We start from the raw sequence: 27679 nt of genomic DNA, 5'->3' as shown, positions 1-27679 counted from the left end.
ATCATTGAAAAGTATGGTCAGTCTTTGAGCATATGAACTCTGTTTTGTGGTAGTTTTAAGAGTAGTGTACGGTGAAAGTAATATTCGTGTCGGCTCGTATTCAAGCATATGAAGTCAGTTTTATGAGGTAGTTTTTAACAATGAAGGTGAATTGAAAGCTAAACTCGTGTCAAGGTTCAAGCTTTATTTCTTTATGTATCACAGTTTTGTGGTTCTGAACTGTGTATTGGTACGATTTTAGCAGTTACCGACCTATCCTATATTGCGATACACTGCCCACAACAATTTGTTTGTTGCTTTTCAAAAGCTAATATTTCCTTGTTCGATTGTGCCAAACCATGTGATTTAAAACTAGTAATCGTAAGAGGCAGAGGGTCCTGCATACTGCATAGCCGGACTAATATTTCCAAATCTGTTTGTGACCGTGTGTTTATCTACTCAGGTTATATTTTATTTACTACACTGATTAAGTGACAACTCAGAATTATCTAAACACACCAATACATATTGTTAGGCTAGTAAACATTACATCAGCCAGTACCAGGGCTGGAAGATAACAGATATAATCATAATCAACTAATTAAGGCTGGTTAATAAACTCATTAAAAACTCCTTTGATGTAACCAATTAACTAACTAGCTGCTAATTAGGGCTGATGACAATGGCTGATAATTTCGACGAGGATGATCTGTTGAACTCCTCCCTTACCAACCTCCAATGGCTCCAACACATTAACATGAACCTGAGTGAGGGTTTGGCAGTTGCGAGGAAAACCGTAGCTTCAACTTCCAGTTCCGCCTCCTCCTCCCCTCAGTCAAAAGTGAGTTGGTTTTTCAGCCTTACTTTGTCTGTTAATTTAGTTCCAGTAATTTAGTCAGTCAATCGATCAGTTTTTCAGAGGGTCTCAGGGTCAAATTTCAACGTAATTGTTTTCCCCTAATTGTTATCAGTAGCCTAGTTATTCCTAGTTAGATGTTAGATATTGTGTTGACATCAATTAAACTCCAGGATGATAGAACTGATAGAACTCCACAACAAAGAGCCGGTGGGGGCAGACACAATACCTCAGTCGACTACACCAGAAACTCCCATATTAAACCACCCTACTCCTATGCTACCCTTATCTGCATGGCCATAAGGTTAATAACTATCTTTTCACCAATTGAAGCACAAATCCATAATTATTAATGATCGACTACTGGTTGGGTATTTGACGACTGAACTCTGGGAACCACTACCTGTTTTTAATCATTCTAAGCCCAGAGAAGTACCCAAAGTTTAACGATTCGTACTAAACAGGGAGACACCAAAGCACAAGATCACGTTGAGCGCCATTTATAACTGGATCATGGCAAACTTCGCATATTACCGCAACGCAGATCCGAGCTGGCAAAACTCTATCCGTCACAATCTATCACTTAACAAGTGTTTTATGAAGGTATGTCATCACGCGACACGTGATAAAGTATATTTATTATTGAGTTTATACTCAGTTGGCTACTCATAAGTAAACCGGAGGGCAGATTCGTCTATTGAAACAGTCAAGAATAAATTCAGATCCGTGTAACAAGAAAATTCCAAATTTAACTGTATTTTGAACCATCTCGAATAAAAACACTTTGTCTTTGAAATGATAGCCCAATATTATAGGTACCACGTGACAAGGACGAGCCTGGTAAGGGAGGATTCTGGATGATTAACTCAGAGTATGAAGAGTATTTCAAAAACGGGGTTTTGAAGAGGAGGAAGAACAAGAAGAAGATCCAGAAAGTTCCATACTCCAGATCTTCTAGCTATACTAAAGCAGGTCAGCTTGCGAATCTGCTTCGTGATATCAATTTCCAGGCCTCTTCACTTTTTTATCATGGATCATACAGCTGAACGACCATGCCCGACCATGCCCGATCATGCCCAACCATGCCCGACCTTTCCCGACCATGCCCGACCATTTCTCTAATATCCTGAATTTAACAGATACCTACAATCGCTCCTCCTCCACCACCTACAACCCCGCGAAAGCTCGTCCAGTTCGAGCTCAGACTATCGATCTCGGAGGTCTGAGCTATCAGACCCACATCAACCAGTACGGACAAGGATTCCAGACTATTAACAACAATAATGGTATCCTCAAATTGTCATCAGCTCTTCATTTGGTGAGTTATTAACTAGTGTAATATCGACCACCCGTTTTTTGTTGAATATTTTTATTTTTATTATTTTCTTTCTGTATGAGGCTGTTGTATGACTATGAGGGGTACGGGGTACCACATATGAATTGTCGAATATTCTTAAACTCGTTAAATTTGTAAGTCATTATTCATGGCCTAAAGATAAGGTGATTTGGTAAATAAGTTAACTCAAATTCTATTTTGGTTTTAATAAAATTATTGAACTAGTTTGAATTCGTTTGACCTGTTGGCTGTTAGACACCTATTTTAGACAATACTAACGATTCTTAACCACAGAAGACGCCGTACAGTCGCAGCAGCACAACCCAACCTCACGGCCAGCCTCGACCATCCAACCTCAAACTTAACCTCGCTACCTCTCAACTTCAACCTCAAGCCCCTCTAACATCATCATCAGGTATGTTGCTTTAAATGTAATGGTCCAGTGAGCTTGATATAAGCATACAATTAATCCTCTACTTAGATGATCGTAACGTGGTTGAAACTGGGCGGCTAATTCAGTGTAGATACTTTACATTATTTCAACATGATTGAGACAAAAACTATACCTCTTTTATCATCTTTTCTTATCTTGCAGAACTTATCCGACCAAATATCAACTTGAACGGAAGTTTGAACGGGGGTCTGAACAACAGTTTCAACAAGGGTTCCTCAGAGGAGCAACCTTGGGAGTTCGTGTTAAAAGATATTCAGCTCAATTCAGCTTCTCAAGGAGAGGTCAGTTGTTTTTTAAATAATATATTATTAATTTTATTGTTTTTGGTTACAGTTTAAATTTTGATTTAATTTGATCACAGTGTGTATAGTTTGTTTGTTCATTTCAGAAGTTGTGGGAGTAAACTTTCTCCCATTATTTTTCTCTAAGAACTCGAAACCTTGAGTGTTAATATTTGAGCATTGAATCCAGCAACATAAATCTAACTGCAAGCTACAGAAGCCATCAGGCCCTTCATAATTCGATTTCACTTATGGTCCCAGAATTTACATGACTCTCTTAACATGCTAAAGTTCATCTAGATGTGAATAGCATGTACTTACTTCTATTTAACGAAACATGAAAATACCCAGGCTGGGTTGCACGACTTCTCTACAAGCTCTATAGCCAACCTTTTGTCAGTCATTCGCAGGGGCTCTGGACTAAATTCAATTACTATGCATTAGTTCTCTCCTAATGCCCCACAACCAACTTAATTTTAATGTCGGAAAACGGGATTTTAGAGCTGTGACGGGATTTTAGAGCTGTGGCCCCACAGCAGGCGACTATAATAAAGCACAAACATAATGGTTGTCTAATAATAGATCATCACTGTGCACCGCCGCCACCGATAGGCCAGATTTTACACCATGCACGCTTAGTTAACGTAATTTTGTAGCCTTGCAATTGTGCATGTCTGAAAAATAATATTATTAATCAGTGCTTGATGGTTAGCTGTAGCAATCATGATCGACGAAGGATTAACTCACTGTGTGCATCAAACTGCATCAGACAAAATAACACTATCGACTCTAATTCTATTAGTCTATTGACTATTTGTGAATCCATGCAGTATGTGTTACGGTCATTCATGTTAATAGATTGATTGTGTCATTAACTGAAGGACTGTAACTCTGTAAGATAGTAAAATCAGAGCAAGAACAATGAAACATGTTAAATGTGTCGTGTAAATGAAAAAGGTACTAGAAGCAGGAATAACAAAAGACCAACTAAACATTACCCAGATTATATTTGGATTTGGGATTAACCTGTAAATTATTTATAACAGGTCACGAAAAAGACAGAAGACGACTTTTTCAAGGACAGTTGTATGTTGGAATCAAACACTGTGTTGGATGATGGCGACACGATGATGAGTGCCCAGTCGGATAATTCCATCTCACAGTCCCTAAACTTTGAGGGTCTCAATGATGATATCAGCTCCCCTGAACTCAGGTAATTAGGATAATTAATTTTAATTAGTTAATTTAATGATAGTCCGTTTCATTGGTTCAGGCATTAACTTACAAAGGATATCTTTGGCTGCTTACTTTTCTTTCTGGATTAAAATGTAAGGTATTCATTTTTAATACCTTTCTGCCTAGTTGGCTTCAAGATAGAATTGTTTTGATAAAATACAAATTGCTCGGTAGACCCATGAGATTTATCCATAGTCTATGAGGTGGCATTAAAACTTTAAAAGTTGTCATGCTAACATCACATTTTTACAGCGACCTTGTCAGAGACATTGAAAGTCTAATAGATTGTCCAAATCTACAACAACCAGAACTTATTGTCAAAGGTACGCGTTTTTTATCGTAAAAAAAGCACGTCAAAGGAATTGAGAATTGTCTTAATTTAGCTGTTTTGTAGGCAGCAAATTGGAAGTAATTCGAAATATTCAACTCGTACTCAGTATTAATCAAGCCCCGTAATAACAGTGCTCTTTTCCAGGAGAAAAACTGTCAAACGCCTTCAACCAGTCAAGCTGCCAGGAGAGTTTCAACTTCTCATCTGGACCAGCCTGGAACAACCTTCTAGATGAGCTCAACCTCGGACTCTCAGATTATCTTGATACCCCTCTCAATGGGATTGTGTAATGATTATAAATTTGATATGATTTCAATAGAGGTGCTCTTTCATAGGTGGAGTTGTATTTGTTTTTGGGAAGGTTACGTTTCAGTAAGGCGGTTTATTAGGGGACTTATTGTTGTTAGTGGATTGTTGTTGTTGATAGTGATTGTTCTGAAGGAGTTGCAGTATATTACCATATATATAATAGGTATTATCTGTAACTGCCATGCCAGACGTTCCGCACAATTATGAAATATGGATACATGTTAGTAAAAGTACTCTGTCATGCTAACGCGAACGGACAAGAAGTCCGTTTGCTTATATTATTAACAAGAACATCCAGGGGCATGAAAAACAAAAAGCAAATTATCATTTTTTATCTAATACAGAATGTAGAATACAATTTTTGTTTGCAGAGGAAACTTAAGTAATATAACTTTGATGTTGGCCGATAATTACAAGGGAAGAAAGTACAAGTATTAACGCAATATGAACAATGAGGATGAAACAATATTATTATGAGCATTCTTATCTATTCTCGGCTCGATTCCACATTTTAATATTGCGTTAATTCTTGTGAAACCTGTACAATTCGTTTAATTGTACAATTAATTAATTAATTGATTGTACAATTCGTTTAATTGCCATATTTTATTTAATTCCAGGCATGATGAGCATGTGTTTATTTGAAAATTACAAAATTATACTATGTCAAAAGTTTTTGCTTGTTCATTATTTCTTACATTCAATTATTTACTAGTTCATTTTAAAATTTGCGGCGTTTTATTTTGCCATGCTTGTTGAAATTGTTGACCGTCATGTAGAACAAGATTCTCTAGCCTATCACTTCGAGTTATACAGTGGGATTTTCTAAAGCCAGCTACGACAGTCTAAAGTAGGAAATGTCATGTTGTCAACCTAAGAATATTGAATACAAAATATTCTGGATTTTTATAGTGGCTTTTGCTGTTACCATGACGCGTGCCGTCAAATTTGCACGTGCAACTGCGAGTCAACAGAACGTAGTGTATTTGTTACGGTAGTATGACTTAATGCTGTTCATTTGGCTGAATAGTTTTAATCAACGAGTTAAACTTCGTTTTTTACGTACCAAATCCTTGGTTATGGGGTTCTTCCAACATAATACTAGAAGTAGAAGAAAGAGTTCAGTTGCAAGTATGAGCTTAACATCATTCACCTAACACATTTCCTATTTGTAATAGTAATTATTATTCACCTTTGTTTCATATTTCTAAAATTCTGGAGTCATAATTAAAGTTATAAGTTTTACACGCCGACTAGCAAGAAGATGTGACGTCATAAAACATAAAAGTCCAGTAATAGTCGAACCTTAAAGTTAAAATAACCAACATCTTGTTACAGAAACAGGAGTATATAATGTGGACAGTCAACCATCCGACAGCCCCTCCTCCCACGATGAAATAAAGTCAAAACAAAAGGGAAAATTCACACAACCCCCGCCTAACAGTAACGCTTCAGCCCGAGAAGACGCAGGAAATCATGGGTCCTTCAAAAGTACCAGTGGCTCCTTCACAAAACTTTTCAGAAGTTTATCACGGAAGTCTAGTCAAAGTATGACTAGTTGTGTTTCTGATCAAAAACATATTGATGTTGGGTCATCAAAAAGTGATGATTTGAATATTTCTGCCATGTTGCCGGACGGTGATTTGCCGAGACCTCCTTCGTCGCTGATTGAAGAGATTGTTCCCGAATATCGAACAATTGGATTTATGCCAAGTCCACCATCAGAAAGTGGAGAAGATTGCATACACTATTGACGAAAAAAGACTCATCATGTAAATTAATTTAATATGGTATAAAAATAATAAAAATAATAAAAAACAGTTTATTTATATTCTCATAAAAATTTCGCTTCTATTCATCCCAGTATAAAAGTATTGATTAATAAATCCATAAATATAATCGAGGTACAGAAATTAGCAAATAAGTTAAACGTTTAGCTACTTTAGCAAATATATCTGAAATATACTTTTTTAACTGTTACTGAAATCTACATTAATTACATTCACAAATTGTTTCGATAAGTATGAAGTTATCATAAAATTCTAGTTCGATTTCCTAATAACACAGATAAAGTTAAATTTATTAAGTCCTAACAAGCTACATAATACCTCTACGATACCGAGCCATAATACTCTCGAGTTCCACAAATCTCATAGTCAAAAAAGTATTGATTGTTTTAGTGTTCAAGCAGTGGCGTTTTATTCGTAAATGCCTTTAACTCTCAGGTTCTTGGGATCGAAAGGTGCCGCCAAGGAGACCTCTGCATCGTATACTTCCCCCATACACTCCACCTATTAAAGTTAAATGGTAACTTTATTATTATCTAATATCGAGTCTATCCTTGCCCTCGACAATGTCCGAAGAATTCAAATTACCTCTAAATTCTAAATTCAAATTACTCGTGGATGCTTCATGCTAGTCACTAGCAGCTAGTGCTAACCCAGATCAGGCTAAAATTTGCCACGACACAGATCCATGCATCCAGCTGAGCTAGAGACAACACATGGTTGCGCGCGCGAAATAAAAACATTGCGCGCGACAAAGCCAGGTCTCCTTGACATGAATTAGGGTTAAATAATCTTGCGCCTTTTACAAAAAGTAAGTCGAAGCGAAACCAGTTTTGAAGTGGTAAAACCTGATTGACATGCGGCAAGAACTAAGTACAGGGTGGCCCAGAATTAACTACCCACACGCAACCCTTTAATAACTCACGTAATTCGTAATAGAATTGCTTAAAAATTACAGAGAATATAGATATTGGTCAAACTTAGATTTCCTGAAAATGTCGTAAAATTTCATCAATTACAGAGGGTGTTGCACGCCACTCCCTCTTTTTCTCTATTGTCAGTTGTCACCATAAAATGAGAACGTTTTGAGTTAGAAACTCCTAAATTTCCAGACACATTTGGTTTGATAATTGAATTGCTTTCCTAAAATCTGAAGTTGGTTGTTTACAACTAAGCCGATTAATGACCATTATAAGATCTGGCGGATACATGATCCCGGCACTTAATCTGTGATTTCTTCACTCAATCAATGGCCTGATTGGTTGGAACCTGCTCATAGGACAGCAACCGAAGCACTATAACGCAAATTTCTTTGATTTTAAGGAATGTCATAATAAGTATTCACTTAAAGTGATCAGATCGTCATCCCCCAACATGCTCGCCGCTCGGTACCGCCTAATAACGCTCACTGTGGCGTGTGGCGTGCCACACCCTCTGTAATCGATGAAATTTTATGAAATTTTCAGCAAATCTAAGTTCGACCCATATCCTATATTCTCTGAAAATTGTAAGCAATTCTTAATCGAATTACGTGAGTTATTAAAGGGTTGCGTGCGGGTAGTTACATATGGGCCACCCTGTACTACAATATGTGGTAAATTACTAGAATTCATTAGGATATCGAGGAAACCTAATGACTCCCTTTATCTATTCTAAGACCAATGAAATTCATCGAATTTACCTTGTATGTGTGTATAGGACCTGTGTAGTGAGCAAACTGGCATATATTTTTGCACAAAACCGGTTTTTGTATAATAAGCCTTGATACGAGGAAAATCATTCGTTCTGTGGAACGCAAGTGCAGTAAACGTGCATAAATATACTGCATAAAACAGTATATTTAAAACTGTGCGAGTGTGCATGTTGCTGTCTGGTCCTTGAACCACATACTCTATAGAGCTATAGCTGTTGGACAACTTAAGTTCGCCAGAAATCACCCCTGTCGAACAACGGTACGTGTCAAACTAGTATAAATGACCACGTTTGCATAAATATCTATACAATCAAGAATTCAGGAGGAAAGGGTGGGTACTGGGTGCGTAAACCTCACGGTCGCGGTCTGCACTCTCCCGTATCACCATGGATTCTTATTGACGTATATTTGTAACAGTTATACTCCTTCTGGCCACCCTCTAACTACTCCTAGTCCCGTAAGACATGTGCAAAAGGTTCTGCTAGTTTTATATAAATACTGTCATGTTTGCTATAACTGATGCTAAATAAAATTGTTGTTTTCTTGAAACTGTTGTTTTCTTGGTGCCTGTCGAACTAGGGTACGTGTCGTACGTGTACCCTGGAGTACACTGGTTCTCATCGATTGAGGCTTTTTTGAGGCAGAGAGGATTGGGAAAAAGCATAGTAGTGACATTTCCAGGCCTGTCAAGGTCGTATTGAACAGTTCAACCACATTGGCAGATCTTTTGATAAAATTGAAGGAGCTCAATAGCACGATTTTCAAAAATGTTTATCTGACACCTGATCGAACCCTGGACCGGAGAGTAGAACTTTGAAAACTGGTAGCAGAATTCAGAGAGAAAGCTCGAGAAATAAAACGCCAAACGAACGTCATTTTATCAGGAACAGTTTAGTTTGCAGTCAAGTTAAATCAGTAGAAGATAAGAACACTGTCTCAACAAGTTCAGCAATCAAAAGTAGCAGTGCAGGAGTAACCAAGAAAAAGGAAAAGAAACCCAGAAAATTTTTACCGCATCATATAGCGTGTAATCGACGACCACCAATAGGATACGTGTCACCAGTCACAACTGACTCATCAGATTATAATTATTTAGACAATTGAAATTTTGGTCCCCTCTTTTTCAAATTTGTTATTAAAACTAGACATTTGCCATAGAAAACACCTTAGATCATTACTGAACATTTATTGGCCTCATGGAACAATATCCAATGCAAACTTATACCTAAGATGTAACTCAGTAAAGCTATCAGATCGTGTCCCTAAAGCAAGGTGGAAGCTCCTAGGTCATATCTTGCGTAGTGCTGATGACTCCCCCGCTGCATTAGCGTTAAAGTTTGCTGTCACAACAAACTGTAAAGGGCGCGTCGGTGCGCATCGTAAGAATTTGTTCAAGATTATTGTGAATGATTTGACCCGTAGAGGTTTAAAACTTAACTCTTTGAATGATCTTAATAAGCTTAAGATATTAGCCGATGATAGAGGTGCTTGGAGAAACAAATTTTAACTCTAGCTGTCTTGATCTGTACTGATCACCATTTTAGGATGACTTGATTTCTTTTAGGGGTTTTGAATATTTTAATGGTGTAAACAGTTTCTTAATAATAACTGGGTTGATTTCTGAGTGATAACGCTGCTTATCTATTAAAGTATTAACAGCAACACATTTTCAGGATTACATGACCGATAAGAAGTTTGTTAAGTAGATACATACAACGGATTTAATATTATTACATGGCACATTATAGGATTGAATTAATATTGTTATTAAGATGCTCATTGTAGCCATATATTTTAGATTTTCATCATCATCATCGGTTGATTTATTTTAACTTAGTTTCACGCCAGTACAGTCATATTATCCTAAGACGAGCTGTACGAAATGCTAAATTTCCTAAAGAGCTAAAGGCACAAAAAAACTTAAAACGTCACTTCACTATGACTGCCTCGCACAGAAACCACCACGGCAAGGTTAATATCGACCAAAACCAACCTGATATTTGCCAGACTTGACCCAATCCAGTTTTATCTTCTCAGGATGCTCAATGTAGCCCCACGCTACGTTACACCCCACACTGTACCCGTACGCAGTACGAGACACCCACCCCACCACGTCACCATCACGTGATATCGCTTCTAGTGTCACCAGTGGTACTGGGCTGAAATGTGAGGGTTATTATATAGATGAAGTGAGACATGAATCTGATTTTTTTAAAATCCAACTGAAACCTCGACTATAAATTAACCAAAACCCTGGTCACGGCCGCTGATAATTGTCAGGGACATCTGTGTGACTGTGTAAAGAGGCCCTCTGTAATTTGTATGATGAGGTTTCTGAGAAAAAGGGGGGGGGGGGGGGGTGGGGGTTAATGGGTTGCAAATTGGTGCTTTTCCTTCGTACATACTAGAATAATTAAAGATATTTCAGTTATGAATTATATAACTATATTATAGTGTTTTAGGGTTTAGGGTTGTTCACGTAATGTGTGAACGACCCCTTCGTGAAAGCGACACACAATGTTCGCTATTAATCTTTGTTTTATGTTGATACCTTGATATAGAATAGAATTCTTCTAGAATATAATATTTTTATGATTTAGTTTTTAAGTAGATTCAATTACGAGGAACCGTTTTGCCATGCGGTCGCTGATTTAATGATACAGCATTAGAAGTTATTAGTTATTTATAATCATGAGTCTGTATTTTTTGCCAAGACGGATAGAATGTATTTTTAAAGGGTAAAATGATGCTCCAGCACTCACAGTTATAATAGTGGTCTATATTTATATGTTCCCCGGTTCCCGGATTATTATTAACTCGATTATTATTAACTCGATGCCAAAACGTGACCGTAAAAATACAACATTCAAAAAACGTCACGGTTGTCACGGTACGAAAATGTTATCATTCAATAAACGTAAAAATATTTGCCCACAATAAATAAATATCCCAATGAAAAGCAACAAAAATTATATGTTTGGTTCGTTATATATGTATTTACATAGGACATACTATAATATTATAATGTCACATGTAGGATAGAAACAATAATCATAACAAATTCACACTAAGCAATTTATTACTAATAACCATTTCAGTTGATGATTTGATTATATTTGAAGCAGTAACAATTACTTAACCATAATTTCACCAGTAGTTTCGAATTTTCTTCTAAAAACTGCTGTTTCAAAGCTTACTAAAATTTGCAGTATATTGAATTGATAGTTTCAAAATAATAAATAGTGTGATTCTTAACCCTCAAAAGTCAAAGGCTTAATACCATAATCATGATGATGTACATTGTACAATAATATGTGAGTCATCCTGGCGGGGAAAAAACAAAATAGGCCAAGGAATAAGAATTTTAGTGCCCAAAATTTGGACTCAAAAAAGGTAATAATTATTTTAGAATTTAGTCTCTTGAGTCTTGACACCACTTTAGGGTTAGACGGGTTCCTGCTAGTATACAATAATATGTGAGGTCCTGGTTTATATAATGTACGAGTCATCCTGGCGGGGGGGGGGGTCATACACTTAGTATCCTGGCGGGGGGGGGGGGGTCATACACTTAGTATCCTGGCGGGGGGGGGGGGGGGGGTCATACACTTAGTATCCTGGCGGGGGGGTCATACACTTAGTATCCTGGCGGCGGGGGGGGGGGTCATACACTTAGTATCCTGGCGGGGGGGGGTCATACACTTAGTATCCTGGCGGGGGGGTCATACACTTAGTATCCTGGCGGGGGGGGGTCATACACTTAGTATCCTGGCGGTGGGGGGGTCATACACTTAGTATCCTGGCGGGGGGGGGGGGGGTCATACACTTAGTATCCTGGCGGGGGGTCATACACTTAGTATCCTGGCGGGGGTCATACGTACACTTAGTATCCTGGCGGGGGGGGGTCATACACTTAGTATCCTGGCGGGGGGTCATACACTTAGTATCCTGGCAGGGGGGTCATACACTTAGTATCCTGGCGGCGGGGGGGGGGGGGGGGGTCATACACTTAGTATCCTGGCGAACCATTGTGTAATTTCACGCTCTTAACTTTATCAAACTCTCTATATTGCTCTCAAGCCTAACTCTTAGTCGCATTGTAAAAATACAATAGCATTAGCATCTTGAACATGCAGCATCCCTCACAAGCTATTATGCGATTATAAAGAGGTGCTTGAGCACGATTTAAATCGACGATTATCCACCAGAGAACAAGGCACATTACACTCGCTAAAGGACAGACTCCATAATCTGCATTTTTATTTGTTGAGTTGTTACCTCAAGTTGATCACGTGACGGCTGATCACGTGGTCTTTGCAGCACACGTGACTCTAGCCTAGCACCTAGAGGGTAGGGTGCTCTTGTTGTGGACCAGGCCAGGATCATTACAATTCAACAGCTCGATTTTGGTTTTGTATGCTCTCGAACACCTTGGATAACTATTCGAGCCTTTCTCTCAGTTGAGGTGTGTTATTGACCAGGGAAAAACGGTGGCACAGAAATATTCATCAAAATATATTCCATCTGTTTGAAGAGAGACATGATGATCTTCCTTTTAAATCTCATCGTGAGAGTGACAGCTACACATAACCCAGCTAATCTTGAAGGTAAAATTCCGTTTCTAGAGATTATATCTACCTTGTTTAATTATGACGTGTTGTTATGTGTTGTTGTTATGTGTTGTTATGTGTTGTTATGTGTTGTTATGTGTTGTTATGAAAAGTATTCTTTTAAACATGGAGCAGGGACAGATTTAGGCATGCAATATTTTTCAGGTTGGATAGAAGTGGAGCGTGAAGTTAAGATAGCTCATGACCTTGAAAGTACTCCACTAGAGATTAAAACAGTGGGACATGGAGATTTGCTGTCGGTGAATTTCTTCAGCATAGGTGGAGATACGGTAGGAGAACTTACCATCCTCCTTGGCAGTTCTTTATCATCGCACCAGATTGGCGCCTGTGCATATTTCCTCAATTTCTCCAAAAATCTTCCGGATGACCAAAACACGATATGGACTATCACAAAACTAGCTGGACCAAGGATGACCATACACTGCAATTCTGAGAAAGTAGCGGATGTCTCAATATCACCCACAACATGTGATACTACTGAGAGTGACTGGACAAGACAAGTTGGACAGCTCGAGTTCAGTGACTCCGATTCCGAATCTGATTTTTACAGACCATCAGGTAACTTTATCAGAATATTTTCCACTGGTGTTTAGTTTCTCTCTGGTGTTTTCTCTCTGGTGTTTAGTTTCTCTGTGTCACTTCACAGTTATACATAATTTAAAAAGTGCCTTTGACAAAGGAATGCACATTCAAAGGACGCAGGAGGTTTCAGAGCTAAAAATATTGCTATCATATTATGACGGCAATTAAGTATAGTATTAAAATATTTGGTTTAAAATAACATAAAATCCCTATCATAGACACGGCCGAAGAGAATGGTCTTACAGTGGTCACGATCTTACCATTAGTGATATTGACCACAGCCCCCTACGAAGAAGAAGAAGGTGGTCAATGGAGCGACCTTAGTGGTGGATGGAGCAACTTTGGGGAGTGGTCTGAGTGTTCTTCTTTTAATGGAGGAGAAACTCGGACTAGGAGCAGAACCTGTCCGGACACAAATTGTCAGGGACTCAGCTCTGAGTCTCAGGCTTGTCAACCTGAATTCTGCTGTCCAGGTAAATTAAAGTTTCATTTTACCATTACCATCTTAAGTCATTATTAAAATATTAATGTTATGTTTTGTAAATATGACTTTTAAGATTTAATGGTTATTCTTCGTATTTATTAGGGTGAATGCGAATAATGATCATTATTTCACACTTTAAATAAGTCAACTTCGACCGTTTATGGTAATACTATAACTGAAGTGCTGAAGAAATGTTATGTAAAAGCCCAAAAATGAATCCTTATGTTTTTAACGGTAATTTAGCAGATCTTCTTCCTGATATCTACTCGAATATAATATTATAGTATTACTAGAAACCCGCTTGTGGAAATACAGCTATATTAAAAGAAATTTAAAATCAGTTATATATCTTAATTTCTCTTCAACATCTAGCTCCGCACGGTAAAAAGTATGGATTTTTATTTGACAATGACAACAAAGTTCCAAGTACTCCCTTACCTATACTTTTTACCGCATCAAAAACATCAATCACAACCAAAGTTATGAATATTCGTAGCTTGAGCTAGTAATTAGTAACTACCTATCACAAAGCATGAAACCTTTTATGAGATAAGTTATGTTAAATGTTTGATGAGGAATAGGAAATTCTGAATCAAATACCAACTTATACTGTATCCCGAGGGACGAGCCACTAACTTTGTATCATTTCAGCTTGCTGGTGGTCACATCAGTAAAAGATCATTGCGTAAATGACTCAATCATCACATCGATTAAGGATTAAGAAGATTATGCTCGGTTTTAAAAGCTTTGCATAAAATATCCAATAAGAGAATAAGCTCCAGTGCACTTATTTAAAGTAGACTGACGCCTCGTCAACATGGCTGAGGGTGCGGTTTGAATTAAATTTTTTGGTTCGAAGAAACAAGATCATTCGGTGAAGATGAAGAATTATGCGGAATTACTTAGTTAGTAATTACAAAGTAATAATTTAAGAGGTAGTAGTTTTACCTCTCGACCTTAAGGCACACAAGACGTTTCTTAATCCCGGATTTCTTCTGAGCCAACAGAGCATCTCGTCCCAAGAAATCAACACCAGTCTTGAGTTTGGAGTTAACCAACCAGGCCATGCCTGCCTCCAATGGGGTCGTGTCAGGTCGTACATCCTCGTGCCAATGTTTGTACCCTGATAAAAGGAATTCCTTAGGATTTAGGACTTGCCGTACAAATACCATGGCTTTCTGCCAGAAACATTTAAGATATGTCTTATCTCATTATAAGATCGATATCATATTATCATTAGCAAAACATATCTTCACAATGTTTTACGACGCATCATTGAATAGCAGTAAAAATAGTGTAACCTTTCTCAGAGCTGAGTGAATCAATAGCACGGTAACCAGAGTCCACAATACCGTGAGGTTCTCCAGCAGCCATCACTGTGTTGTACACGTCCACTAGGGCGTCTGAAGGAATGTGCAACTCCCAGCCTAGCTCTCCCACAAACGTCAACCTCATCAGGCGAACCTGGGGGTGGTGACGTCACGTGGTGTTGTGGTGATGTCACGTGGTACTGGTGTTGGGGTGATGTCACGTGGTGTTAGGGTGATGTCATGTCACGTGGTGCCGAAATCACGTGGTTTTGTGCCGAAAAATAGGAGGAATTCTCGTAAAACAAGTTAAGAAACTGAAATAATAACTATTATAATACGTATAACTAAATAATAACCAATGATCCTTACCTCGTGGCCACCAATAGTGGTGAGCTGATGTGATGAGAAGGGGAACGCCTCGTTTGACAAATCATTGTCACAGATACTCTCCAGGATTGCTCTACTTTTGGGTCCCTGTAGACTGAGCATACCATAATCTGAGCTGTGATCTGAAATAAAGGGGTAAGTGAAAGTGGAAGCGCACGAAACCTACACAATCATGACGTCACGCCATCGCATTACACCATCACGCGTGATTTTAACGAGCCACATGAGAATAATGAGATCCGGGCACTAAATTTGAACTTCGAAATTTTCAACTTTTTAACTTTAAAGCGTGTTATACGTACCGGCAACAGAACAATCAAACTTCTTATCGTCAATAACGTTGAGAATGTGGCCCATGTCCCTGTAGGAGGATCCCCCTCCACAGGCTACGTAGAACCTGTCATGCCCTGTCCTGGGAAAATGGGAATTTAGTGACGAAGAAGTGGACACAGGATAGTTAAAATGGGAGCAGTGTGCGATTATTACAAGGGAGTTACTATCGGAACAATGGAGTTTTGTTGATTAAGGGCATGTAATGTGACAACATAGACGTGTCACCGTGTCAAGTGGAAAGTGTTCTTTTTGTAAAGATATTAGATTTCAGCCTCAAGACGAGACTGAATATCATGTAAATAGTAAAAGACCAGAACACAATTTCAGAAAAGCAATAAAGATCCCCCCCCCCCCCCCCCGGCGGCCCGGCCCCAGATAAATCTCTAATACGTACTCTGGACACGGTTCTATGTGTGAGACTGTGAGGTCACTTTCAGAACCCCCGTTCTTGTTGAGCATGTTGGTGTACACCGTCCCTCCGGGTCCTTTGTTTATGTTAGAGCAGCAGAGGTAATCAACAACAGCCTGGAAGGTAAGTAAATAGTTAACAAAGCCCACATCCAGAAAGACGGCAGATAAAGTTCAGCAGATAATTTGCGAAGACATTCTGGAGAAAATTTGGTGCCACAGCTTGGATGTAAGTAGGTTAACCACAGCCTTGATGTGATAAAGTTAAATGGTTAATTAGGCTTGGTTTTATCTGAGTAATCTCATTCATTCGTGAGAAACGATTTTTGAGATTATTGATCAAGAATTTGTCGTATTATGATTACATTACCACAGGAAAAATGTATTAACCATCCGAAAGTTATATTATAACTAGACAGTCATTTTCTAAATGATGGTATACTATATAATAATTAATATGTTTAAACTGTGTAGTCGAATCTTGGACCCATGAGGCAAGTTTTCTCAACAAAAATCAACAAAAATTTGTTTAAACTTGAGATAACAATTGTTACGGCGCAATCCATAACTCCATTATTTTAAATTGTAATTTTAGGGCCGGTCTTTCAGTTTATTTGTAAAAGTGTGATAAAAGCTGCTTATGTTAATGAAGTTAACGAACAGTTAAGTAGGAACCTTAATATTAACTTGATTAATATTCCCAAAATTATCTTAACAACATTATGACCCACCTTACAGAGTAAAGTAAGTCATATTTACATAATTCGCATAATTTGCATTCTATTCGCTGCAATAATCGCACCTGAGCGTCTGGACCGGTCAAAAAGAATTTCCCAAAATAGCTCATGTTGAAGAGAGCTGCTCGCTCACGACAAGCATGTGACTCAGCTCCGATAACATCAAAATGCTGGGGATAACCAAAGGTGTACTCTTCGCCCAACCGATCTCTGTTAGTGGTACTCGAATTAATAATAATAAAATGAATAAAATGTAGTACGAATAATACGATAAAGTAATCGCAAGCGTTTGGTGGACCAGGTCTATCTAGAAACTTCTAACTATAGTTGAGTACCTGGTTTTTTTTAAACAATTTACATGTTGTCCTCTAAAGACTCAACTTTTTGACGATTGTTAATCTATTTAATTATACATGAGTGATTTGACGGTGTTAGATAAGAAAATAATTAGATAACCGTGTAACCTGTAAGGGTATTCAGGATGAACTTCGTTACCGTACGAACCGTACCAATCATAATCAAGCTTCTCGTTAACCTGAGAGTTAGAATAGAGTTCAATACGAGTTTAGACAAAATTAGATAATAAATATAAATAAATAAAGTCAAATTTTATATACAGCACTACAGCAGTTTATCGGTACATATTTGTGTCAGATCAAACATAAGAATCGTTCAAATTAGATTACCAATATCAAGATCGAATGTTTTTTTTAAATCGCAAAAATAATATGATTAGCTTTATTTATTTAAAGTTTTTATTGTTAAATTAGCAAACTAACCGAATCCTTGTGAATAGCGAAGTAACCAGGCCTCTCATGACCTTGTCGTTGTTGATAAACACATCCCCTCGATAGCAACTAAAAATTGTGGAAATTATCGACTGATCGTAACGTCAGAATATGGAATGATCAATGAGTAGTCTTGATTGGTTTTACTTTTTATTTTGATACACCAGTTAAAGATTTTCAGATTCGTAGACGACGCCAACTGCATGAGTTAAATCGAAACTACATGTTCTATATTTTCTACATTTTCTACATTTCTACATTTTCTACATTTTTTACATTTTCTACTGTATTACTACATGCTACCAAGACTTACAGTTTCGTGTAACACGTCCGTTCTCATATCGCGCATCGCCAGGTTCTCGTCGTGGATAAATACCATCGCGTAGTTTTTAACATACGCTTCATGTGATCTCGCTGAATTAATACAACTTATAACAGTTATAATAATGAACAACTTGAGTTTAATTTAATTACTACATCTCGTAATCTTATAATAATAATCTGGTAATGTGATTAATGTGCCTTAATAATTAAAGCAGCGATAACCACCCAAGAATAGAGTTTAAATCATTGAATTGAATCGAATTATAAAGGTTACTAGGAACGAACGAATCTGGTTTACCCGGATTTTCTCCCAGATAGAATTAATTGCAACTCACCCAACACCCAAGCCTTGTTCTTGGTACAGTCCGGATGATACCTGTTTACATCGTACCCGAACATGTCAATGGAAGTGGTACCCTCCACAGCCATGTTCGCTAACTCACGACCACAGCCTCCCGCCAACATTATACCTGTACAGTTTGTTAGATCAGCAAGTAGATTGAAGAAAATCTATTTCGTTGTTATTGTATTTGAATGTATGCGGTGAATAATGTTTTTGTAATGGTTTACTCTAGAATGTGAAAATGGAGGTGTATGCAGGAAATAGAGCTGCGTCCTATATATTATTAAATACATGCTATAAACATGTACATAAATGTAAATACGTGTACACTGTACACATTATTCGAGCATTTCATCTAGAATTGAAACACATTCTTCATATTATGGAGCCAGTGATTAGACTAGTTACACCTGGATAAAAAGCTTCCATCCCATTACCATAATACTAGATATAAAATGTATTTAATTGTAGTTGTGAAAATATGTATTGCTCCCTATAAAATGTTATCATTATTTCTAAATACCTGATGAGTTAAACCCACAGCCCTGATAGAATCCACGACAATCTAACGATTCTCCAAGTAAGGGCTTATGGTCCGGCGTAAACGATTCTGTGAAAGATAGCACTCTATAAAGACGTCTCTTTCCAAAATAAATTTAGATCGGAACAAATTTTACATTTCAGCCAAGGCAAATTCATATCTGTAGAGATGATCTACATTTGAAATATGAGAATCCAAACAATTCTGCGCAGTTCCTGCCCAAGAATGAGTCAGGAAACCCCTTAGGAATCCTAAAATAACATACCAGGACCACATACTGTGCTCTTCAGCCCCGTGTACTCGATAATCGGCACACGCTTTATACATGCTTCTATGTTGAAGCCGAATGTGTCCCAATCTAACTCGTACAAACCAAACGCAAAGTCTTTCGCTACACCCTTTAAAGGAAGAATAGATAAGGCTACTTTCATGGTTTTATTTTTGTATTATATGTTGCCCAATTCCTTGCTGAACAGCACAAAAATGAAGGCGTGAACTGATCCAGAACTGATCCAGAACTGATCCAGAACTGATCCAGAACTGATCCAGAACTGAGCCAGAACTGATCCAGAACTGATATAGAACTTATCTATAACTGATCTAGAACTGATCTAGAACTGATCTATAACTGATCTAGAACTGATCTATAACTGATCTAGAACTGATACAGATTTAGAACTGATCTAGAACTTATTTACTAACGTCAGGTAGAAGATCAGGATGGGGCTCGTAACCTCCGACACTTAGCCCGTTCCCTTGCAGACGTAAGTAAGCTGACAGGTCGTGATCTCGAACATTCGGCATGTTCTCAATCCCTTGGGGTTTTCACTTATCAGTTAAATGCAAGGTGTTTTATTCAAATATGTAAGAAACAATCCCTGGGGGAATTCACTAATTAACCTACTCAACTTAGTCTTAAATAACATATTTTTTAAATATTTGAGAAAAAATAAAGACAGTATTTAATTAGCGGCACGAAATACGAAAGATAAAAATATTCGTGTAATGTAATTAAATATAAAAGTGCAAGTGCAAGTGCAAGTGCAAGTGCAAGTGCAAGTGCAAGTGCAAGTGCAAGTGCAAGTGCAAGTGCAAGTGCAAGTGCAAGTGCAAGTGCAAGTGCAAGTGCAAGTGCAAGTGCAAGTGCAAGTGCAAGTGCAAGTGCAAGTGCAAGTGCAAGTGCAAGTGCAAGTGCAAGTGCAAGTGCAACGGCAAGTGCATACCTTCGATGTCTTCAGTGACCACGTACGCGTGTCTGAACGGAACTAGAGGACAATCAACTCCTGCCATTTCAGATATATAAGGACCCCAAGCACCCGTACAATTTATAACCTGTAGAGATAATAAGACTATTAAATCTGCAGTTTATTAATCATTAAAGCTTTAAAGGTTTCTGTAAAATTATGCGAGGTAAAAATTTAACAAAATTAGAGATGGAAATAATTAAAGATGCAATCTTTAAGATTAAGATGACATTTGCCGTTTGAAACGACATTTTAACAAAGCGGCGATAATCGCTGTATTCTGATAATATCACCTTTTCCGTTTTGATCAGCCCTTTGTTTGTCTGTACTCCAGTCACCCTTTTTCTACCTCTAGTTGTTTCAGTTTCGATACCTGACATTCGAATCAATTTAGTTTTAGTTATATTTAAACAAATAATTAATAACTTAAGAATGAATCACAATTAGCGAACAAAGTAATTACGATTATTAGAGTTTTTAAATCAACAGCTATAACCTATCCTGCTGTGTACTGTTCTCTGTTATGCATGCCTTTAGAAAAATTTAGTGTGCAGAAAACATACAATTGTGTGCAGATAGGATTCATATCAGTTTGTTCAAAGAAATGTGGATGTGCACTGTGCAGTTAGAATTGCTCTTGCACAAGGTTAAGATTTGTCTACCCATGATGTTATGACTCCCACTCACCAGTGACAGTAGTTTCAGTGACAATCTGGCCGCCCAGCATGGTTCCTGCACGTGACAGCGCGCTCACGTACGTGGAGGGGTCCAAACAACCGTCCGCTGAACATTATTATAATCAATAAATCAATTGTTAGAAAGTGACAGAACGAATCTATTCAACAATAAGTTTCATGTGTGACATGACATTTTTCACTTCGTACTAGAGCTACAAAATTGAATTGAATAATAATTGAATTGCGATATTAAATTGTAATTCAGTTAAAGTACTACACAGTACCTGTACACACACATTCGTATTCGGTCCAAATTTATCTAATCTTAGCAGAGACTACCGTAGAGCTCTTTATTGGAAAAGATACACACAGTTCAGTAACTCATACGAGCACATAAAAACACGTACATACCTGGACTATAAAGTGTAGCGTAAACATCGTCCACGTTCATGAGCGGGTACAAGTCCTTCGTCTCTGATGGACTTAGCACGTACGTGTCAACGTCCAGATATTTTCCAAACTGTAGAACAGTGGTATTGAATCAGTTGATTTCGAGACTTGAGGAAGATAAATTTAAACGTAAATTGCCTAAATTCGATTATGTCTATGAGCAAGATATGAAATTACTCAATTAGTATCACTTGCACCATAATATTGTATGATATTGAAATTTGAACCTAACAGTCTCCTGACCCTCTGTGTCGAGTGGATTTAAACTAATTACAAGTTACAACACTACAAATCTATTAGATTTATTGAGGATGTAACAGAAGGTATATGTATAATGTTGATTTAGAAGAGTCCTAATCCCCCTACACAGTACACGCTCAACTGGACTTTCACTTTCTCAATATAGCCGCGGGATCGCGAGTTTTACCCCGTTTTACGCGTCACAAAATGCGATGATTTATTTTAAACAAATGTATTTGCCGTGTCCTAAAGGTACGTTAACTTCTTGATTATATTATACAGGGTGGCCCAGGAAACACTACCCATCCTTATACAGTATAACAAAGTGTACAGACGTGCACCCCCTCCCCACTTACCGTCTTCAGTCGTCTATACTCATCAAACCGCTCCTTGTTATTTGCAACAAATATTCCACCGTTGTTGTTAAACCCGCAATCCATTCCTGTAGACCAGATTATTGTGTTAAAATAATGTTGTGGAAATGTTGCTACATTGTCGTTAAATTGGTGAATACTGACACTGTCCAATTGGACACATATAATGATATTTCCGCCTTTTTTTCGCGACAGAGATTCGTGACAAACTTGGATCAGTTTTCTATACGAGATTGGAGACGGGTACTATGAACAAAATTAATGAATTTCGTTACGACAAGAAAGAAAGAGAGGTGTGATCAAAATAAGAAGAAATTGATATGATTATAAATCACTAACCAGTCAACTGTTCAATTTCACCTCCAGACCTCACCAGATCGAGGGTATGACCGATAACATTTGAGTCAGTATCATTTGGACGGAGACTCCAAATCAGTCCAGCACTGTGCCACGTGGTACCTGTAAATATCACGTGATGGAGTCATGGTGTCACGTGGTACCTGTAAAAATCACGTGGAGTCATGGTGTCACGTGGTACCTGTAACAAGAATTGCGCCCGTTGTTTCGTTTTGGCGGACGCTAGATTTCCATTTCACATTTACTATAAATTTAAGTATAAGCTCCAATCAGCTCACTTCAATCTTCATGATAATAATATAGATAAATTATGCATCAAATAGGGACAAATTCAGTTCAATTGCCGTAGAACTTAACTTGTATCTGTAATTCAAGAAATTATCAGCAAAGGTAAACTATACTCGTGTACACATCAATACACTACGCGTGCCACGTACAAATTGGGCGTATTACCTAATATGTAATAGTAATATTATACATTACATGCATCGTATACAATAAAACACAGTCGCGCCGCGCATTCATAGATCACAGGCTATCTATACATCACATCTCCGCAAACAATCCTCGCGCGCGCGCGACTTTTTCGTTGCTTGGTAACGAACGGAAGCAAGCAAGCAAGGAACACGACATATATTTGACCCACCTACTGCTATCTCCAAAATCCACGTTTTTCTGCAAAAACCTCCATTCGTAACCTTTCACTATTGCCTTTTTTCAAAAGGGTGAAAAGGAAAAAATCACGTGAAGGCCTCATAGAGTCATGGTGTCACGTGGTACCTGTAAAAGTCACGTGAAGGCCTCATAGAGTCATGGTGTCACGTGGTACCTGTAAAAGTCACGTGAAGGCCTCATAGAGTCATGGTGTCACGTGGTACCTGTAAAAATCACGTGAAGGCCTCATGGAGTCATGGTGTCACGTTGTACCTTAAAAATCACGTGAAGGCCTCATGGAGTCACGTGATAAAATAGTGGCTACACGTTTGTGTAGTTTACGTTGCAATTATCGAGCTCTCTTATCTTTTTGTAACTTACGATAAGACGTGCTAGCCTGTGTCTTTGTCTGCTCGCTTTACATATCGTGGACAGAATTGTAATTCATGCAACATATATATAGAGAATTTGCACTATCCTATATCCTGTCAGAACAAGTTTCATAGCATTAGGAACAATAAGATAGTCAGGACCGTACAGAGTAGAGACAAGGCTAAAATTACTATTAGGGTTTCTACTATTTCAAGTTACAATTTATTGTTGATTTTGATTTTGAAGGGACCATAACTTTTTGCGGCCATAACTTGCTCAATATGTGTAAATAATTTCAGGATTATCACTATTGTGAATTCAATAAATTATAATTTTTGTATCCTTGTATCCATGTGTACGAGACTTTATCGACAGATTCATGTCAAGGCTTGAACAGCTTTTGGATATTTAAAATATACAAATTATGTTATTTGTCAAGATTAGATCTTTGTGTTCTGGATGCGTGTAATCGAGTTATGTATCTCCCGAATAAATTTTCCATAAGTTTCCGCTTCGACAGTAACACGCACACTTGATGTAACTTCCAAGAATAGTGTTTAACTTGTATCAGAAATTTAGAAACCCGGCTCTCGTGATAATTTTAGATAAAGTTAAGTTGCATGAGCAGGATATGTTGTGCTTTATTTTCAGAGTTAAAGTGAATATTATTGTTTTAGTTTCTGTTGCCATGTTACAGTTATCAAGTTTATTTTATCGTATATGCTATAATATCTATTTTGATTTGAAGAGAAAGAATACAACCGGCTGAATCAGTGAATCAGGCAAGAACAAAAAATGAAAATCGTACACGTGACAAAGCTAACACCTATATAAAATCAAAAATAATTCCTCAAGAAAAGAAAATAATAATCGGCTACTATCCAAATTCTATATTATTTTAAATTGAGTGACCATCCACAGCTTTTTGTACTCCTCGATTAACAAGCTCCACAGCTCTTAGCACAATTTGCAAGCACATAGTTATTTCCAACGCAACTTCCGCCGATCTGGGCAATGAAAGTTTTGCAGATTACTTCAGCCTGAACGTCCTCGCAGACATCTGAAAATAGGATTCTGATAAATATGGACGATACTTCTGAAATATTATTGATTAAATGGTCATATTTCTCTATCTAATGTAAACTTATAATCAGCTGGACGATAAAGAAATGTTTGACTGACCTTGTTTACAAATACCGCATGTAAGACGACAATTCTTGCTTGCATACGGGTCACATTCTCCCTTCTGCGCAATGTATTTCTCACAGAATTCGGTTTTCACTTTATCTACACAATCTTCTCCTGAAAAAGGCTTTGAATTTGAATTTATTTAGCTAATAGATTTGTGTTATTTAAAAGGTTAACAAGAATTCAATCAGTATTGAAGCCTGGATAGGATGTGTTATTCTCTTTCTAATATGTCTTTCTATCCTTGATTTACTGAATGATATCTATTTTTAATTTTATAAGGTTACAAATTATATGAACGTTACCTGAGACAACGGCAAAGAGCACCAAGACAGCCACAGCGAAGATCTTCATATTGTTGGATTAAATATCTACAGGTTGTACAGTAGTAATAACATGAATTTCTAAAATTTGATTCATCGTACTGAATGTTATAAATTCTCAGGGAAAAAGATGAAGAAAATTAAACAAAGATTGAAATCATCTTCCATTTTATCACTAGAAAAGTAGAAAAGTGAATTCAAACTATCATCATGAAAAATAAGTTAATATTGAAGCAGCCTCACTATTTCACTGTGATTTAAAATGATGGCAACACCAAAAAACTCGTACTGAACAAAGTCATTGGCTCATTGAATCCCTGGAGCAGGTCTTAACAGAGTACATCGTGTTTTAGTGCCTTTTTTCATGTGATTGTGGTGTTTGATACCCTGTTCCATACCTTCGGTAGGGCAATTATTAATAGTTCCAGAATTTCAACCTCAAAAGATGAATTTTAACGACGAACGTGTCTCTCGTGTGGTTTTATTAATTCACACTGTTTGGAGAGAGTAGCTGTGACGGCATCGTCCAAAGATTATTAAAAAGTAGCTCCAGGTTGTGCAATTTAATCAGAAATTTAACAGTCAAACTTGAAACCAAGTAATTTTTGGGCTGTGGTTCAAGCCATTGATTTATTCACAGAAAATAAAAACAATTGCTGGGAACAACATTTTTCAGGTCAAATTTTGACATTGGATTGTGATGTTAACTTAAAAGTTAACATCACAATCCAATAAAATTATTATAATATAGAATTTAATATCATATGTACGTTTAAAAGACCAAAACACCTTCATTTAGCAATGATAAATCTTGGGGCAGACGAAATATAATAGAATCTGTATTCTTGAAAATGAGAGCTGAATGTTTCACTTCTTGGCTCGTGTTGTACATGTGCATTGTGCAGAGTCAGCTCGTTATTACACAAACACATTCATCATGCATAATGTATAATTCAATATGACTTATAATATGATAAAAATAAGCATGTGGCTTCATGGAACATTATTGCGGTTTCAGCTCGGTCATACTTAGACTTAGCTTGATTCAAAGGTAAAAAGCGACGCATGATTCAAGGAATCAATTTGAAAAAAAAAGAAGGTTTTTCTATTTTAAGAAATTAAATAGTATATGATACCAACTGGAATTATCATTGTTAGACAAATCAAACATCATACAGCGGCTTAAAATAAATACTCAGAGTTTACCACAAAACACAAGATCTAAACCTAATTTCTCGGAGGTTTTCTTTCCCCTGACATGGGACGGCCCGGCTATTTATCAACTTCCAAAATCCAACCATACTGCCACTCATCAATGTTATGCAACAATTTGGAATTTTAGATGTTTTATGATGCTAAACAATTGAAAATTATGCCTTGGTTTTCATAATTTTCGTGGTTCTTGGAAAATATCATTTCTTAGTTCTGTTGTATGTGTTATTCGAACAGAAAAATAACACTGAGGAAATTTGTAAATTGATGATGACCGTCATGAAAATTAACATGGCATTTAGGTATAAGGCACCACAATCATTACATAGCCAATTTTAAACAATCATGTTACTTGTATTTCAGAAAATTAAAGATTAATAATTTGCAAGATGACATGGTGAAAGTCACAGCAATATCTCACCTGCAGTAAGTTGGTCTTTTTCAAGCAGCAGTCCTTTAACTCCCTTTTTTCCCAAATGGTACAGAGTAGAATTTCCAATGGATCCCCCACCAATTACAACCACTTCAGCATGCGTTGGTAAATCGCTTGCCTGGAAAATAACATGTTCTAAGTTATTCCATATCAGAACAAAAGCTTGCATGTGCCATTTTCATGAGAATAATATTTATACTTAAATAATGAAATAATATAATTTCATACGTGACTAAGTTCAGTTTTGTCTTTGCTGTGAGGGACATCCGCAGCAACTTCAGATAGATATCTAGCCTGTCTGATGGGCTGCTGGCTCAAACCCTTGTGCAATGTCCTTAACATCCTAAATAATGAATTGTTTATTCAAAATGCATTACTATTCGTTAACAGGTAAATGTTGGATTGTTTACTTGTTATATTTTGATGTTGAATGTACCCAATGTAATAATATTATGAGTTAACAAGGGTTAATTTCTAAAACGATTTAAATAAAAATGGAAAGCGGTTCAAGACGGGAGTGATGAGGTGTAATAGTCGGTGTTCGGACCTTATGATCATGGAATGTGGTGCCTAATAATGACTTAATTATCCACGAGAAAGAACTGATTATGAGATTATTGTTTAAGATACTATTGGATTAGAGAGGGCACTCCGAATAGAATTGCTCACCTAATGCGGGTTTTGAATCAGCGGGTAATTACTCCTACCCTTTTTTCAGTTAAACAAGTTTACAATAAATCAATTTGATATTTAAAGGAGCACTCAATAAATTTAACAGTCGAAAATGTCATAGATCCTTCTTTAAAATCATTGATATCAATTCCCACTGGGAGACTTTGGGTCAGAAAACTGTTCCGGCCCCCAAGAGGGGTCAAATCACGTCACCAATTAGTGACGTACAATTAGTGATGTGATCCATGGATTGAATATAATTGACACAGAAATGGGCTAGATCTGGGTTAGAGTTCACAAGTCAATTCTGTAAATCATAGCTGTTCATTAAGAAGTAAACATGATCTGTTGCTTCC

General features: G+C 37.3%; 2 protein-coding genes and 1 long non-coding RNA gene across 3 annotated transcripts; 1 reads left to right on the top strand and 2 right to left on the bottom strand.

The window, feature by feature from the left end:
- Nucleotides 1-649: 649 nt before the first annotated feature.
- On the top strand, nt 650-5509 carry LOC134822354 (forkhead box protein D1-like). Its single transcript, XM_063833376.1, has 10 exons — nt 650-820; nt 1009-1139; nt 1300-1438; nt 1651-1807; nt 1975-2153; nt 2466-2586; nt 2767-2906; nt 3953-4119; nt 4395-4465; nt 4618-5509. Exons 1-10 carry the CDS (start codon nt 656-658, stop codon nt 4761-4763), a joined length of 1416 nt encoding a protein of 471 aa, XP_063689446.1. The 5' UTR covers nt 650-655; the 3' UTR covers nt 4764-5509.
- Nucleotides 5510-6578: 1069 nt separating this feature from the next.
- On the bottom strand, nt 6579-26996 carry LOC134822353 (sarcosine dehydrogenase, mitochondrial-like). The gene is made up of 23 exons (XM_063833375.1): nt 26880-26996; nt 26640-26769; nt 22452-22571; nt 22095-22180; nt 21460-21568; nt 21059-21154; nt 20665-20744; nt 20351-20459; nt 19830-19942; nt 19393-19525; nt 19110-19196; nt 18579-18713; nt 18233-18333; nt 17911-17988; nt 17596-17666; nt 17197-17341; nt 16381-16511; nt 15956-16065; nt 15636-15775; nt 15258-15420; nt 14905-15079; nt 10256-10421; nt 6579-7073 (listed from the first exon to the last, which is right to left on the bottom strand). Exons 1-23 carry the CDS (start codon nt 26991-26993, stop codon nt 6981-6983), a joined length of 2685 nt encoding a protein of 894 aa, XP_063689445.1. The 5' UTR covers nt 26994-26996; the 3' UTR covers nt 6579-6980.
- LOC134822347 (uncharacterized) lies at nt 24262-25346 on the bottom strand. The gene is made up of 4 exons (XR_010161170.1): nt 25250-25346; nt 24989-25054; nt 24678-24797; nt 24262-24555 (listed from the first exon to the last, which is right to left on the bottom strand). It is a non-coding gene; the product is annotated as an uncharacterized LOC134822347 (long non-coding RNA).
- Nucleotides 26997-27679: the final 683 nt, after the last annotated feature.

Source organism: Bolinopsis microptera, chromosome 10 (genome assembly GCF_026151205.1).
Source record: "Bolinopsis microptera isolate Bmic1 chromosome 10, MBARI_Bmic_1.0, whole genome shotgun sequence".
In the NCBI taxonomy this organism is placed as follows: Eukaryota; Metazoa; Ctenophora; class Tentaculata; order Lobata; family Bolinopsidae; genus Bolinopsis; species Bolinopsis microptera.
The sequence above is the reverse complement of the archived record's forward strand: the minus strand, read 5'-3'. Positions and strand labels throughout refer to the sequence as shown.